The sequence below is a fragment of the Salvelinus sp. IW2-2015 genome, linkage group LG7 (assembly GCF_002910315.2).
Source record: "Salvelinus sp. IW2-2015 linkage group LG7, ASM291031v2, whole genome shotgun sequence".
NCBI lineage: Eukaryota > Metazoa > Chordata > Actinopteri > Salmoniformes > Salmonidae > Salvelinus > Salvelinus sp. IW2-2015.
In genome coordinates this window covers 15,250,007-15,267,294 of record NC_036847.1, presented here as the reverse complement: position 1 = coordinate 15,267,294, position 17,288 = coordinate 15,250,007, and the positions used below count along the sequence as shown (strand labels likewise).

General features: G+C 43.1%; 1 protein-coding gene across 5 annotated transcripts in view; it reads left to right on the top strand.

The window, feature by feature from the left end:
• The window catches only part of LOC111966467 (GRIP1-associated protein 1), a 62,235-nt gene that overhangs the window by 1,334 nt on the left and 43,613 nt on the right, over positions 1 to 17,288 (top strand). For 3 of the 5 annotated variants that reach the window (XM_070444466.1, XM_070444467.1, XM_070444468.1), the window contains exons 3-23: positions 144 to 205; positions 366 to 392; positions 1,148 to 1,255; positions 1,470 to 1,626; positions 1,764 to 1,936; positions 2,690 to 2,738; positions 3,270 to 3,436; positions 3,761 to 3,808; positions 3,915 to 3,946; positions 5,607 to 5,654; positions 5,813 to 5,912; positions 6,158 to 6,235; positions 6,991 to 7,083; positions 7,488 to 7,622; positions 7,877 to 7,972; positions 8,414 to 8,626; positions 8,734 to 8,847; positions 9,180 to 9,257; positions 10,730 to 10,825; positions 11,004 to 11,060; positions 11,595 to 11,694. In XM_070444466.1, the coding sequence (XP_070300567.1) occupies positions 144 to 205; positions 366 to 392; positions 1,148 to 1,255; positions 1,470 to 1,626; positions 1,764 to 1,936; positions 2,690 to 2,738; positions 3,270 to 3,436; positions 3,761 to 3,808; positions 3,915 to 3,946; positions 5,607 to 5,654; positions 5,813 to 5,912; positions 6,158 to 6,235; positions 6,991 to 7,083; positions 7,488 to 7,622; positions 7,877 to 7,972; positions 8,414 to 8,626; positions 8,734 to 8,847; positions 9,180 to 9,257; positions 10,730 to 10,825; positions 11,004 to 11,060; positions 11,595 to 11,694 (2,031 nt within the window). The remainder of the gene's footprint in view (positions 1 to 143; positions 206 to 365; positions 393 to 1,147; positions 1,256 to 1,469; positions 1,627 to 1,763; positions 1,937 to 2,689; positions 2,739 to 3,269; positions 3,437 to 3,760; positions 3,809 to 3,914; positions 3,947 to 5,606; positions 5,655 to 5,812; positions 5,913 to 6,157; positions 6,236 to 6,990; positions 7,084 to 7,487; positions 7,623 to 7,876; positions 7,973 to 8,413; positions 8,627 to 8,733; positions 8,848 to 9,179; positions 9,258 to 10,729; positions 10,826 to 11,003; positions 11,061 to 11,594; positions 11,695 to 17,288) is intronic. The other 2 variants (XM_023991111.2, XM_023991114.2) reach the window with 2 other exon arrangements.

Below are 17,288 nucleotides of genomic sequence, written 5' to 3'. Positions count from 1 at the left end.
CCTCCTAAGTGTGTGTGTGTGTGTGTGTGTGTGTGTGTGTGTGAGAGATGCATTGTTTCCAACTACAAAATGGGTTACTTCAAGTGACTGAAATGAAAATACTAGTAACTTTTGATAAAGATTTGTGGTTGTTTCTATTTCAGAGCTAGTGGCTGTTCGTCAGAAGTCTGTGACCTTGGAGAAGGATTACATCAAAGCACAGAAGGTATTGCAAGCTAATCTACATTTGATTAAACAAACTGATAATAGGGTTGTGGATTTCAATACACTGAAACTAAAGGCATCATCATGTTTGAGAAAGAATAAAAGGCAACTTTGTGTGGGATTTGACTTCGTTTCTAATTATCTTTTTGTTTCATTTGCAGGCTTTGAATAAGAGCAAGAAAGCTCAGGTGAGTTCCTTGTCATATTTCTGTTAATCTTCTCAAACTCATCAAAGCGGTCTATAAAATGAATTTGAAAAGATAGTCTGAACATTAGTTTGTCATATATGTTATATACTGTATGTTTATTACAATAATGGATTGAAACTTCCTCAATGAAGACAAGGTGATTTTTATGCCCAAGCAAAGGAGGAACACACTGCTGTAAATTKATTTTATACATTTACTCATTAGGATCACAAATGTTATATTGGCCTGGTTTATAATTTATTAATGTAGTTAACTGCGCCATCTGCTGTTGCAATATACATATTCCACCTTTCCCTAAAGTATTTTAGATAATTTGACAAAAACTGATTTTGAGTCTCATCAAAGTATGAAACAGACATTTGAGATGGAAGTCCTCCAACTTTTTGTTTTGGTTAATTTCACCATCCTGTCTCACCAGCAAACAATATTGTTATGTTTTTTTGTGAGATTATTCAAACTAGAAATCTGGGGTATCATAAAGTCCTTAGCCTGTGTTTTTCTTATTGGATTTGTTATTCAGTGGATATTCTCAAATATTGTATTACCTTTTTATTGTGCTAGTTAGAAATGCTTTCAGTTCAACAGATCAAATATTTCAAGTAGGGTTTTTCTATTAAAGTGCCATAAACCCTAAGGTGAGGAGAGTCTGTAATTTGTGTTCACATGGGTTGATTTACGGTGTGTGTGTGTGTGTGTGTGTGTGTGTGTGTGTGCGCGCACGCACGCACACTCAGGAGGTGGATGCCTTACTCAGCGAGAATGAGATGCTGCAAGGGAAACTGCACAGCCAGGAGGACGACTTCAGACTGCAAAACAGCACCCTGATGCAGGAGCTGTCCAAGGTACTATATCTCCCCTGCTCCCACTCATGCCACTGGGGATGGGTTGTGGTTATGAGTAGTTGCGCCTCGTTACAGCAGAGGGGAATGTTCTTGTAAATGAAGATGTGATATATGTCTAGCTAATGTAACATAAAAGCCCCACCTTTCTGATCCCGTTTCATGATTATATTACAGAAATATGTATTTATTTTATTCCCTTGTTTTGTGTTTTTAGTTATGTACCCAGATAGAGGAGCTAGAACATGAAAACAAAGACCTAAAGGATGGAAAAGTGTTTCAGGCAGAATCCTCCAGTCCCACCTCCAGCTCTGTGGATGGAGAGCTACTCCGTCTCCAGGCAGAGAACGCTGCCCTTCAGAAAAAGATGACYGGTATGTTTATGTTGGTTATCATTGTAGGAATTCCACTTTTTCAAAGACATTTCTTAGAAATGATGTATCTAAGTAATGGCAACACATCAGTTTTTCAAGTTCCGGCTTCTATTTCCATCCCTGTGTTTTTCCCTCAGCTCTCCAGGAGCGATCTGAGAGTGTGATAAAGAGCCAGAGGGGAGTAGATGTCAGTGACACCAACGCCTCAGAGATGGATGGGCCGGCTGACACTAATGGTGTCCAGTTGCATGCTGATGTCAGTGAGAACATGGAGGATTCTGACGCCGGAACCAATGACAGACTGGAACAGGTGACAACAAAAAGAAAACACTAGGCACTGACAAAAAAACAAACATTAGCACTTCTCTTTTGCTACTAGCACTGAATTTACTGATAACTAATTTGAGAACAAATGTACTTACTACGACTGTGATATGTGGTTGTCTCACCTAGCTATCTTAAGATGACTGCACTAACTGTATGTCGCTCTGGATAAGAGTGTCTGCTAAATTACTAAAATGTCAAGTGTGACACCATGAACAAGTATGTTCTATGAAACTGCAATTTGACAATATCCTGAAGGGGTAGGGGAGGTATACAGAAGATATCCCTATTTGGTAAAAGACCAAGTCCATATTATGGCAAGAATACGCAAAGAGAAACGACAGTCCTTCATTACTTTAAGACAAGGGGTCTAAATACTTTCTGAATGCACTGTACATGTAAACATGAGTAATGGTTACCAGTAGCAGGAGAAATACAAATGTTAATGGCAATCAATAATCAATGAACAGCAGAGCGTAGTGGTAATAACTCTAAATAAATCTTAGATGCACTTTCACTGTTTCAGGCATACACTAATTCGGGTTGCTCTGTTTATTCTGCCCATTATGATGTGTCTGTATGTTTCTACATCACATTGAACCGTTACAGTATGGTACACCAACTGGGATATTACAGCAGACATGAATCAAGCCCTATTTAGATAAAACTTTTGAATTATGCATGGCGTATGGCAATGTYTTGAGTTGTCCTTAAATGACTTGAATTTTTTTTTTCCCAGGCAGAGGCAAAGTGTGCCAAACTGGAACAGCGTGTGAATGAGCTTATCGGTGAGTTGAGTCTTTTTCTTATGGAGAATATATCTTCAGAAATAGTTGGGAAATCTCAGTACAGCAGTCATTTATCTCAGTGGAAACTTTCCCATTTGGTTGTTGTGCTACTTTACATGAGTAATTGACTTAATTGATGTCTTTGTTAACAATGTTGACTTTCKGCACCCAATGTTGCGTAAATAATTTAACTGCTGGTTTCCTTCCAATCTGATAGGACATAGTCCAGTTCACTGTTCCTCAATACAGGCTCTGTGGGGCATAGGTCCAGCAGGTGTCTAGTTTTTCTTAACAGCATGTCAGACTAGTTCGGTCAGGAGCGTGTGACTGAAGCCAGTGAGTGGGGTACTGTAATTGTAGATGCTAAGTTGGACCCTTGGGACGACCCTAGCTTAAACCTAACCTTAACCCTTACCATAACTGTTAATTTCAACTTCAATCGGGTGGCATCAGTTGGATGTCCCAACGATTCCTCTTAGCATTTACCGTACTGTAATTAAGACTAAGATGGACTACCTGCGTGCCCAGCAGGACCTGCAGTGAGGAGCACTGGTCTAGTTATGAAACAGGATGCTCTTAGGTGGTCAGCACTGTGTCCAAATCCAATAACGCAATGCTTTGGGCCAGAGGTGGAACTGCAGCTGCACACTGAGGTGGAGGAGAAGCGCCTACTGAAGGAGCAGCTCCAAGCACTAGAGGTAACGACCAATCTCACAACCTTGGGCTAGGTGTCAACATCCCAGGATGAGAGACATGGACAGTCTTAGATTTGTTTTTGCTGCTAAGTGATAATTGCACTCTAGGTTAAGTTGTAGTCAGTTCTCATGTTACCTGCCCCAGTGCCTCCAAAGTGAAGCAATAAGCTACCTCATTTACTATGCTAATTGATGGCATGTTGGTATGTATAAATATGATGAGCTGTGGGCAGACTTTCCCTAAGTCACAATAAAGGACAACAATTTGGTTTGGCTATTTCGAAGTCTTCATTTTAAGTACTTATATCTTTCTCTTCTCTCCTCCAGTCATCCAAACAGACAGACGTCACTAAACTTCAAGAAGAGATAGCGAAGGTAACTATTACAGATGTGTTCTTCAATGTATAAATTAGGCTGTAGTGTATGTTAGCATCTAGGCCCCTGCATGTAATCTAACACTGATTTTGATTTTGTGCCCTAGCTCTCTGAAAAATTGAAGAAAAAGCAAGACAGGTAATATTCTATTTAGCTTGCAAATMTTGCGAATGCATTTCTTTGGTTCTACATAAAGTCAACCTTAAAGCCAGTCTCAGTAYGTTTCAGTAATGTTGTTTATGACTTCTCAAACTGTCGGGCAAGACGTCGTAATGTGGTCTACCTGAGAGTTCCCAAGCTGCCTCTGGGCCAGCCACTCTTGATCAGACAGATGGTAGTATTCTCATTTGCTTGTAGCCTATACAATAAGCGGGCTTCTGTATTAAAATGACAATTTGTAAGTCGAGTCAGCTATGAAAGTTTCAGCAGTAAAATGTTATTCTAATGTACATGAACAACATTAATAGGCTACTGCGGTGCAATGTTAGCAGTTTTCTGCTTGAGCCCTTGCAGTGCAAACACTTGTCTGGAAAAGTAAACGATCATATACGGTTCAATTATTATAAATTTAAATAAGCCATCAAAAGGTTGCAATAGTAAACGCCACACCCAAGAGGAAAACATTTAGCCAGCTAGCAACTCCAGCAAAGTAAGCAAGTAAGTGCAGGAATGTTTATTTGGCTGTATAATCACCGAGTGGTATGCTACCAATGCATGTGTGACTATATTAGGTGTTTGCTAGCCAGCTGAATTGGCTAGGAAGTGAGCTAGCTAGCTTCTTAAATGTCTTAATTTACCAGTAGACAGGTATAACTGGCTTTCGTGATTATTATTGATTTTGGCACTAATCGTGCGGAGGAGTCTAAAACACAGTCCAACTAGCAAGTATTACACTAGGAAAATATTCCCTTGCTGAATCAAAATTGGCCACAATTCCCGTTTCATTCCGAAGCTCAAGCAACATCAAAGCAACTTTGTAAATGACCCGCCTGCTTTTTCAAATATGCGCTGCTGCGCATCAGATCAGCTGTCGCACAGACCGACAGAGGGACTGACAGCCAGGAGCCGATATGAACCGTTACCACTCGCATCTGTCAGCTAAAAAGGACACTTACTCTGTATCACTCAACTCTCATTTATAATGAGTCTTGTTTATAATGAGAGGGATATACATTTGATATTCGTGGATGGATCAGAGGAACAGATGGAATGTGCGCAAGAGAAATTATAAATAACATATGCCTCATATTTACCTAGAGAAATCTGACCTGCAATTTGTAAACGAAGCTGCTGTACTTAAAATGTGTATCATTTTGAAGTGACACACATGGCAAATTATGCTTTAATCTATTAATTTCGAGATATATTAACCCCCCTCCCATTGGAAGACAATTCTATGATAAATTGATTGTATTTCCTTGCAGAATTGTGGATGAACTTATTTAAGTTATCTTGGCTCAGCTGTGATGAACTACATGAGAGTAGGACAGTCATGATTATCCCCTGTCCCATTATAGTGGTATTTCTCTGGCAATATTGGGCAGCTGTCTCAGGCTCAGTACTGCATTGTGACACTAGGCTCTGGCCCCATGGACAGTCAGCAGGCAAGAGTAATGAGACTGAACCTGTCATCTGCTGCGTCTGCAAAGTCGCCTGCCCAAAGCTGCCCTTGTGTGCTCATTTCACACCGGCAGAGCCCTGGCCTCCCGCTCGAGAAGTCTGTCTGTTATACCTCCTATACTGGGTGATTTCAGGGTTGAATAGTTTTCTCACTGGCTCTTTGCGATTTGTTTTATAGTTTTCTGCATTTGCAAGGCGAAAAAGAAGACCTTTACAATGACAGCAGGTAAGGGTATAAAGATTCAACTTATATTTCACTTTCACCAAGCTTCTGAATGTGGTGTTACTTGTTTATGACTTAGAGAAAAGTAACAAAAAAAACTGCCAGACGCCATTTGGAGAAGAACAGGACAATTAGATGAATATACATTCTTTCTGCACCAGGACCAAAATCGACGAGATTCAACAGAGGAAGGAGGAGGAGCTGAAGTCAATGAACATCCGCATCCAGAAGTTACAGGGAGATCTGCAGTCAGCCAACCAGGTTAAACATCCTGATGTTGCCTGTTCCGTTATGAGATCAATCCCCCAAAATATATTTGATTTGGTTTTGTACCTGGAGTACTCATATTGTTGTATTATAACAATACATAGGCCTTCTTAACCTCACAACCTGATCTGTACCTGGGTTGCAGTAGGCATGCCATGGAACCATATCCTTAAATGATTGACAGAATTTAGTGGGAAGCTGAAGCTGACTCTTGGTACCTGTTTTAATCTTTTTTCTAGAGTGTTGGTGAGATGAAGGAACAGCTCCAGAGCCGGCAGAAGGAGCACGAGTTAGTTCTACACGCACTTAAAGATCAGGTAAACTCAAAACTTTCTTGAACTATATGCTCTCTTCCCTTCCCGTTGAAGTTCCAAAACATTCAAATTATCTTAGAGTCAAGACATTTTAATTGACGGTTAATGAAAAGGCAAAGTGAGGATCACCCTAAATAATTGGAGATTAGTCTGTGTCTGAAGAGGTTGTCTGGAAGAGAGTGGTCCACAGTCTTAAGTGGGCACAGTGCACTTCATTAGGGACCAATCTGTTTTTCACTTAATTAGGCCTCCTAGCACGACTGGCACTTATGTCTTCTGTGATGTCGCAAGTCTTAATTAACTTGAACTCCGCTTTGGGTAGACGACAACAAGATAAGGCATTCGAACCTGCTCTTACCTTCTCTTCATTTTCTCTTTTCAAAATGGAAGTCCAGCTTTCTGTTTTGGCTAGTCATGCAGAAGTTTCTGATCTGGCTTCTGTCACCGTTCTTTGTTTCTTTTACATTGCCTAATTTATACTTATTTTTCACATTTCTTTGCTATCTGACTTTCTTGTCTCACTGATCCTCTTCTGGTCATTTCACCCTCCCCCTTCCTTCATTCTTTTAATGATGATCCATCCACCCTATCAAGTCCAACCCCCCCCCCCTTTTTTCTATCCCTATTCTTGAGCTGCCAATCGCCACCTTTTTGTATCCTTCTCTTCACCTTGTACATTGTCTTTTTCCTCCCTCTCCCCTCATTCCCTCCCTGGGTGGTGCCCCCTGTGTTACCCTGTGTGTGGGGCTGTGATCCAGGTAGCTTGTCAGAGTGCTGTGAGTCAGGAGCAGGTGGAGAGTATCCTGACTGAGAACGATGCTCTCAGGACTAACCTAGCGGCTCTAGAACAGGTACAGCTCATCTTACTGCCCTGCCACTACCCCGTGGAACCTCCTCAATATTCATTCTGCTGCCGTCACCACTCACCAGCCATTAACCATGATGCATCACCAATATGACAAGTCATGCTAATGTGAATAAAGTCAGGGAGGTACAGAGATTTTTCACATAGTGACGAATGGTGTTCAGACATGAATTGCTAATCCTTACAATAATACTGTTTGTTGTTTTGCCCTACAAAGCTTAATCATCGTGTGTCAAACCTCTGCTCACCTGCTTTTCTTTTCTCACTTTTTCCACGTCTGCCTTACTGACCCATTTGATCCACTACCATGTTTCATTAAACAAAGTTGTCAGATGTTGGTCCATTGTGATGGTGAGTGTGTACTGACGAGTGGGTGTTGTGTGTCATTAGATTCAGACAGTGAAGACTCAGGAGATGAACCTTTTGCGTGACCAAAACACGGCTCTGAATGTGGAGCTGCAGCAGAAACGGACGGAGCAGGAGAGCTTTCTGGCACAGAGAGATGACCTTAACTCTCAGCTACAGGTTTGTGTGGCCCTCACACTGTCCTCACACTAGTACATGCATACTTAGGTTCTCTATCTTAAACAAATGTGGAGCACTGTCTATGACAAATAATGCAGGACTAGGTCCTCTTAATTGGTAGGTCAGAATCCTTACTTTTTTTACTATGATATAGTGCTTATCTTGTAGGTCAGGGAGGAAAATGCTCCCGTTGCAAATGTATTTTTATACCCATCTCTTTCTTATGTGCTCCTCTCTGATGAATGTATCTGTAGGAGTCAAACCGTGCCAACAGCAGACTGTTGGAGCAGCTGACTGAAGTTGCTCAGGAGAAAGACGGGGTACAGCAAGAGCTGGAGGAGGCTAAAAAGGTATCTGACACACGCACGGAAAGGGAGTGATCAGAGGCAGGAGGCTTCATCCCACTCACCAGAGCACTGGTTATTCGAGAACAGTGACTATTGTTCTGAAATACACATGGCACTCTCATTACTGGCATTCTCCCAGGGAAGGTGGGAATGCTGAGTTGACCTCTCTCAAGCTCCACTCGTTATGCCCACAGGATCACTGACCGTAAATGGACATCACAGCTTCAATTACCTTATGTGCCTGTCTTAGACTTAGCATATCACAGAGTTATATTTCAGTCCAATTTATATTATGATTCAAAGATTTGTCTTACGGTTTGTTTAAGTGCCAAGTAAGATGTGAGATGTGAATGTTATTGGTCGTGTATCATCACAGTAAATGTCAGAGATGTGTAGTAACATCCAGAGATCTCATCTCCCATTCCCATGTCCCTCCCCCTTTAGACAGCAGACAAGCGGAAGGCCATGCTGGATGAGCTGGCCATCGACATTATCACAGAGAAGTCACGACACAAGGAAGAGCTGAGCGACGTGCGTCTGCAGCATGAGAAGGAGGTGCTGGGGGTGCGGGCACGCTACGAGAAAGAGCTGAGGGGACTCCACGAGGACAAGAACCGCACCGAGGAGGAGATCCGCTCACAGCTCCGAGATGAGAAGGTGGGGGGGTGGCGCGAGTCTGGGCCAAAGGGACAATAAGAGGGAAGAGAACATGAGAAGGTACACTGCTTGTGTATTAATGTGACCTTTGCCCTATGACCTCCTAGGCTCGCAACAAGGAGTTGGAGGGTCTGCAGCAGAGTGTAGAGGAGCTGCAGGCCCAGGTCCAGTCTATGGAGGGAACTAAGGGCTGGTTCGAACGCAGACTCAAAGAGGCTGAGGTACAGTACCAACTTCAGTTTCACGTTGATTTGTTCACTAGGATTTTACAGTGTATATACTGTCTGCCCTGTAGTAATGCTGGGTTCTACCACTATACACTTGAAAGATTTTACATTAACATGAATAGATGCTATTGAAGATAAGGTTAATGGGTGATCAATATTGTTTGTTGAGAGTGGAGCTCTTCACTGCCTGGAGAACCCCTGTCACATTATCACTGACCACTTGGTGTCGCTAGTGTGTTTTCTTCTTTCTGCTCAGATTGTTTTGTTTGTTTTGTAGCTTGATTATTAGGTGATGGCTTGTTCCAACGTTGTATTCCTGTGTTCAGGAGAGCATGGAGGAGAGCAGGCTGGAGCACCATGAGCAGATGGAGAAGCTACAGAAGGAACATTCTATCCAACTGGAGGTAAACTTGTTTTCCTCTTCCCAGACAGACATGGCAGAGTGCTGTACACAGCAACACACTCTGACACTTTCATCCCGGCCCAGGGGAGTACTGCCTGGTATTATGTATAGTGTATGTAGGCTTTGTTCACTGCAGCATGCCCTGAGAGATGAAGGCAGGACTCAAATCGCTTTTCTCATCGCCTGAGTACCTGATGTGTGTTTAACTGTACATCTTCAGCAATTAAGTGTTTCATCTATTTAACTGTCATTTCTCAGCATATGTTGGCCCTTAGGTTGCTAATAGGGCTCATAGGTTTGACGATATGATAGTGTTTGACGTGGTCTGGTGTGTGTTTTTGGTGACATACCCCAAATTGTACCCCCACTGTTCCAATAAAAATCCTGTTAGTGCACTATATATACAAAAAGACACCCCTTCAAATGAGTGGATTCAGCTATTTCAGCCGGACCCGTTTATTAAATCGAGCACACAGCCATTCAATCTCCATAGACAAACATTGGCAGTAGAATGGCCTTAATGAAGAGCTTAGTGACTTTCAATGTGGCATCGTCATAGGATGCCGTCTTTCCCACAAGTCAGTTTCTGGCCTGCTAGAGCTGCCCTGGTCAACTGTAAGTGCTGGTATTGTGAAGTGGAAACATCTAGGAGCAACAAAGGCTCAGCCGCGAAGTGGTAAGCCACACAAGCACACGGAACGGGACTGCCGAGTGCTGTGAAGCGCGTAAAAGTCGTCTGTCCTCGGTTGCAACACTCCCTACCGAGTTCCAAACTGCCTCTGGAAGTAACGTCAGCACAAGAACTGTTCGTCGGGAGCCTCACGTAATGGGTTTTCATGGCTGAGCAGCTGCACACGAACCTAAGATCACCATGCGCAATGCCAAGCTTCGGTTGGAGTGGTGTAAAGCTCGCCGCCATTGTATTCTGGAGCAGTTGAAACACGTTCTCTGGAGTGATGAATTACACTTCACCATCTGGCAGTCCGATGGATGAATCTGGGTTTGGCAGGTCCCAGGAGAACGCTACCTGCCCCAATGCATAGTGCCAACAGAATAGTTTGGTGGAGGATAAATAATGATCTGGGGCTGTTTTTCATGGTTTYGACTAGGCCCCTTAGTTCAACTGAAGGGAAATCTTAACGCTACAGCATATAATGACATTTTAGAAGATCTTGTGCTTCCAACTTTGTGGCAACAGTTTGGGGAAGGCCCATTCCTGCCGGTGTCCACATACTTTTGGTCACATAGTGTATCATGAAGTTAATTTCAAACTGTTAAACATTGTCCAACTGTTATGTTAATCTTGTAATTACTGTAAGTGACGCCATTAGCATGGTGTAAATAGAACCCAAATTTTGTTTTAACTGATTTAAAATGGGGTTTTCCCTCTAACCTCTTAAACCCAGCAGATTCTAAGATTGTATATAGGAAAATAACAGAACTGAATACATATTCTTTGTGTTTCTCATTCAGGGAAAGGCATCTGATATAGATGGTGTGAAGCTGCATTTGACAGAGGTAGAGAAAGAGAGGGATGTGCACAATGAAACCATTGGAAAACTGAAGCAGGTAAACTAACCCCCTTGTAATTAGCATAAACTACTATTAACCCCCCCATCACATTTTCAGAGGAATGTACAGTTTAATGTTCCATAAATGTACACAATCCAGTATAAGCAGTATAATGAGCCTGTGTGGTCATCTAATGATTTTCATGATGTACTCTCCCTGTCGGTGTGGTATACAGGAAGTTAAAGATACAGTGGATGGCCAGAGGATCCTGGAGAAGAAGGGCAGTTCAGCAGTAAGTGGAACACCTCTGTTTCTGTCTTACCACTAACAGCTGAGCTGAGGGGAAACTGAGTCAGGCACCTTCCATTTGCTATGGAGAGGAAATGTAATGATTACTTACAGGTGGCAGGTAGTCAGTCAGTGCACGACGCCGCACCCACTCTGCTCTTTAGAAGTGGAATCGGGGCAGCCTTTTCAATATGCCAGTTTGACCCCTTGTAACCAATTACTCGATGCCTGCCTTGATGATAAGAATCTGCCTCTGCAGATAATTGCAAGAATATGGGCTAGCCTGAGGCGTAGGGGTCGCGAGGGCTTTGTAGCTCCTTCTTCCAGCCAGCTATCTAAATTGTTTTCTGGGGAGGGTGGGTCATCTTATTTGATTGTTTTCTTTGTCTTAATCTGATGCCTGTCTGAGATTACCTTTGTCTCTCCCTGAGTCACAGACTGGCGCTGTTGTCTCTATAGAAAACCACCCGTATGCTGCAGTARTTTTCAAATGAAGTAGTGTACTCTCCTCTCATGGGCTTTGTGATGCTGTTTGTAGCTGAAAGACTTGAAGAGGCAGCTACAGCTGGAGAGGAAGAGAGCTGATAAACTACAGGAGCGGCTACAGGAGATCCTCACCAACACCAAGACCAGGACAGGTGAGAGGACATCGGAAAGCCAGGTTGACCGCCACACATATTATGTAGTCAGGCAAAAGTCTATGTACCAGTACATGTTCTATATTGGCATTTGAGGGAGGGAGATGGTTGACTGTTTTGAATGACATCCTCTCATTCACTGCACCATGATGTAAAGTCTGTTAGCCTACATCATCACAGACATGAAACATTGAGCACAGGTAAGAGAATATGCAGATTACATATAAACAAGAGAGCAGATAAACTGCCATATCACAGTGTGGTTTGCTACATGTGATCTGAAACATACTTCTACATAACACAGACAGGAAATAATGAGGGGAAAGAGYTGCTTTGTACACCAACATCATACATTGAAGAAGTGAAATATGTTTAGGTATGGTAATTGTTTGGGACCAATGTTGTGCTTGTACGTTAGCTTTCTTGAGACCATTATGTTCTAGTACTGGGCATACATACAGTGGGATCCAAAATGATTGACAGCCTAGATAAAGATGAGCAATAATGACTGTATAATTCTAATATTGAGCTATATTTTATGCAACKAAAAAATGGGTAATCACTCTTGTGACTCTGCAAACTTGATGGATGCATTTGCAGTTTTAGTGCGGCAGGTAGCTTAGCGGTTAAGAGCGTTGGGACAGTAACCAAAAGGTTGTTGGTTCGAAGTGAAAAGTCTGTCATTGAGCAAGGCATGCAACTGTAATTGCTCCTGTAAGTCGCTTTGGATAAGTAGGTCTGTAAGCACAAAAAAATATATATTTATATTTATAATATATATTATTTACCATATTTTTTTATTGTCATTTTAATCACAAGCTTGATGTGGTCATTGCATGCTAGGAATATGGGACCAAATACTAACCCCTACCTTTTTGAGTAAAACAGAAATGATTACTTGTTAAACAAGTAATTTATTTTATAGTCATTATTGCTTATCTTTATCAGGGGTGTCAATAATTTCAGACCCCACTGTATATGGATGACCAGCTCATTGAACAGTTAAATGTGATATCAATATGGAGAGGATGGTTCATTTACTAAGCTAATAAGGATAAAAMATTTACTTGCCAACTGGCTAGGTGTTTATCCCACACCCTACCCATTACCATGATAGCATCACATAGTCTGGAAAACACCAAGCTCTGTCTGGAAAGGCTGCTTGATGTTGTAGGCACGATGCTTGTCGATAATGAAGGGGCTGTGCTTTTTTACTGATTGGTCCTCCTCTGTGTCTTTCTCACTCAAGCACTTACATGGACAACCACACACAGTCCTCAGGCGCTGCCCCCTTCCAATACAACTGTGGATTTTCTAATCCAAACCACATGAGGTCTCAATCCCCCAGGAAAGAAAAATACTTTTGAGAACCAATCAAAGCTACAACCGCTGTGATTATTATTATTTGACCCTGCTGGTCATCTATTTACATTTGAACATCTTGGCCATGTTCTGTTATAATCTCCACCCGGCACAGACAGAAGAGGACTGGCCACCCCTCATAGCCTGGTTCCTCTCTAGGTTTCTTCCTAGGTTCCGGCCTTTCTAGGGAGTTTTTCCTAGCCACTGTGCTTCTACATCTGCATTGCTTGCTGTTTGGGGTTTTAGGTTGGGTTTCTGTACAGCACTTTGTGACATCAGCTGAMGTAAGAAGAGCTTTATAAATACATTTGATTGATTGAAAGCTCAGACCATTTCTGCGCGACTACTGCATTTACGACAGACTCTTGTCCAGACCAGTGTGTCACAGCTCTCATTTGCTCAGTGCCAGGCTAGGAACCACACGCTTCTGTCTTCTGAATTTAGCTCTTTACTTTACAAATCCCAAATCTGATGGCGCCGACAGAGATGGTCGCCTCGCTTCGCGTTCTTAGGAAACTATGCAGTATTTTTTTTTTTTTTTTTTTTTAAATGTATTTTTTCTTACATTGTTACCCCAGGAAATCTTATGTCTTATTACATACAGCCGGGAAGAATTATTGGAAATAAGAGCAATGTCAACTTACCAACATTACGACCAGGAATACGACTTTCCCGAAGCGGATCCTCTGTTTGGACCACCACTCAGGACAATGGATTGGATCCCAGTAGGCGACCCAGAACAACGGCTCCGCAGAATGGGCAGACGGAGCTGTCTTCTGCTCAGGCTCTGTAGACGGGCACATCGCCCATCGCTCCCGAGTATACTACTCGCCAATGTCCAGTCTCTTGACCACAAGGTAGATGAAATTCGAGCAAGGGTTGCCTTCCAGAGAGACATCAGAGATTGTAACATTCTCTGTTTAACGGAAACTTGGGGCTCACTCGGGATATGTTATCAGTCGGTACAACCACCCGGTTTCTTCACTCATTGCGCTGACAGAAACAAACATCTCTCTGGTAAGAAGAAGGGCAGGGGTGTATGCCTTATGATTAACGAGTTGTGGTGTGATCATAACAACATACAGGAACTCAAGTCCTTTTGTTCACCTGACCTAGAATTCCTTACAATCAAATGCCGACCGCATTACCTACCAAGAGAATTCCCGAGGATGCATTTATTGTAGCTGGGGATTTTAACAAAGCTGATCTGAAAACAAGGCTCCCTAAATTTGATCAGAATATTGAATGCGTGACCCAGGCTGGCAGCATTCTGGATCATTGCTACTCTAACTTCTGTGACGCATACAAAGCCCTCCTTTCGGCAAATCTGACCACGACTCAATTTTGTTGCTCCCAGCCTATAGACAAAAACTAAAAAAGGAAACGCCCGTGCTCAGATCTGTTCAACGCTGGTCCGACTAATCGGATTCCACGCTTCAAGATTGCTTCCTTCATGTGGACTGAGATATGTTCCGGATAGCCTCAGACAACAACATTTGATGTATACGCTGTGGAATGATGGTAGCATTCGCGCAAAACTGAAAGCGGTAACCACTGCTTTTAATCATGGCAAGGTGACCGGAAACATGACCGAATACAAACAGTGTAGCTATTCCCTCCGCATGGCAATCAAACAAGCTAAGGGTCAGTAGAGTGACAATTCAACGGCTCAGACACGAGATATATGTGGCAGGGTCTATCACGGATTACGAAAAGAAAACCAGCTCCATCGCGGACACCGTCTTGCTCCCAGACAAATTTTAACAACTTATTTGAGGACAATACAGTGCCACTGACATGGCGCGCTACCAAAACCTGCGGGCTCTCCTTCACCGCGGCCAAAGTGAGTAAAACATTTAAACGTGTTAACCCTCGCAAGGCTGCCGGCCCAGACGCCATCTCTAGCCGGGTCCTCAGAGCATGCACAGACCAGCTGGCTGGTATGTTTATGGACATATTCAATCAATCCCTATCCCAGTCTGCTGTTCCCACATGCTTCAAGAGGGCCACCATTGTTCCTGTTCCCAAGAAAGCCGTTTAGCTCAGTTATCTTAGCTATCTCCCCGTAGCACTCACTTCCGTCATCATGAAGTGCTTTGAGAGACTAGTCATGGATCATATCACCTCCACTCTACCTGACACCCTAGACCCACTCCAATTTGCTTACCGCCTCAATACGTCCGACGCAATCACACAGCCCTAACACATCTCGAGAAGAGGAATACCTATGTAAGAATGCTGTTCATCGATTTACAGCTCAGCATTTACACCATAGTACCCTCCAAACTCGTCATTAAGCTCGATACCCTGGGTCTCGACCCCGCCCTGTGCAACTGGGTCCTGGACTTTCTGACGGGCCGCCCCCAGGGTGTGAGGGTAGGAAACATCTTTACCCTGCTGATCCTCAACACTTGTGCCCCACAAGGGTGTGTTCTGAGCCCTCTCCTGTACTCCCTGTTCACCCATGACTGCGTGGCCATGCACGCCTCCAACTCAATCATCACGTTTGCAGACGACACTACAGTGGTAGGCTTGATTACCAACAACGACGAGACGGCTTACAGGGAGGAGGTGAGGGCCCTCGGAGTGTGGTTTCAGGAAAATAACCTCTCACTCAACATCAACAAAACAAAGGAGATGATCGTGMACTTCAGGAAACAGCAGAGGGAGCACCCCCCTGTCCACATCGATGGGACAGTAGTGGAGAAGGTGGGAAGTTTTAAGTTCCTTGGCGTACACATCACGGACAAACTGAAATGGTTCACCCACACAGAGAGCGTGGTGAAGAAGGCGCAACAGCGCCTCTTCAACCTCAGGAGGCTGAAGAAATTTGGCTTGTCACCGAAAACACTCAAACTTTTAGATGTACAATCAYGAGCATCCTGTCGGGCTGTATCACCGCCTGTTACGGCAACTGCTCTGCCCACAACCTTAAGGCTTTCCAGAGGGTAGTGAGGTCTGCACAAAGCATCACTGGGGTAAACTACCTGCCCTCCAGGACACCTACACCACCCGATGTCACAGGAAGGCCAAAAAGATCATCAAGGACAACAACCACTCGAGCCACTGCCTGTTCAGCCCGCTATCATCCAGAAGGCGAGGTCAGTACAGGTGCATCAAAGCTGGGACAGAGAGACTGAAAAACAGCTTCTATCTCAAGGCCATCAGACTGTTAAACAGCCATTGAGTGGCTGCTGCCAACATACTGACTCAAATCTCTAGCCACTTTAATAATWAAAAATTGGATGTAATAAATGTGTCACTTTAAACAATGCCACTTTATATAATGTTTACATACCCTACATTACTCATCTCATATGTATACACTGTACTCTATACCATCTACTACATCTTGCCTATGCTGCATGTCCTTTGCTCATCCATATACTTATATGTACATATTCTTATTCATTCCTTTACACTTGTGTGTCTATAAGGTAGCTGTTGTGAAATTGTTAGATATTACTGCACGGTCGGAACTAGAAGCACAAGCATTTTGCTACACTCGCATTCACATCTGCTAACCATGTGTGACCAATATAATTTGATTTGAAATCACATGTGGCAACCAAAGATTCTAACAAAAATAACCCTCTTACTGCTGTACCTGTATGTTTCTCAGTAATGTGTATGGCATCTTGAAAACATTTACTCCTGTGGGGACCACCCCACCCCAAACAAACAAAAGGCAGACCTCTAATATTTTGTGGTGCCCCCTGCCCCTTCTTAAAATGTGCCACAGAGCAATGCATACTCTTGTTTCCTGGCTGTAGGTTGTTGATGATGCCAGGGAAATCCTCTTTTGGGCCATGTATAATTTACTAGGTGTCCTTAAATGTTTAATGGTTGCTCTACAGAAAGTTGAGAATCAGACATTTTAAAGTAGGGAGCTTTTATCTTTGTCCAAAGTTAGTGCACATCAGTGGGCGCCTTAAAGGTAGATGCCTATATCCCTGCAAATACAGGAGTTCTTCCTACATTAGCCTTTAGTTTACTATAGGGAATCCATCAGTGCTTATGGACTGAGGTTTCCCTCTATGCACAATGCAATCGGTCCTAACTTAATTAGTGTGTGCTTCCCCATCAGAAACACACAATGGATGTTGTTAGTTGACAATGTTCTGTAGTTATTGTTGGGATGATTGGAATGCTGCGTTTGAAAAACTGCCAGACTTAAGAGGGTTGAGAAGGTGTGCCCTTGCTTTGATATGGCCTGAAAAGGAATATTAACC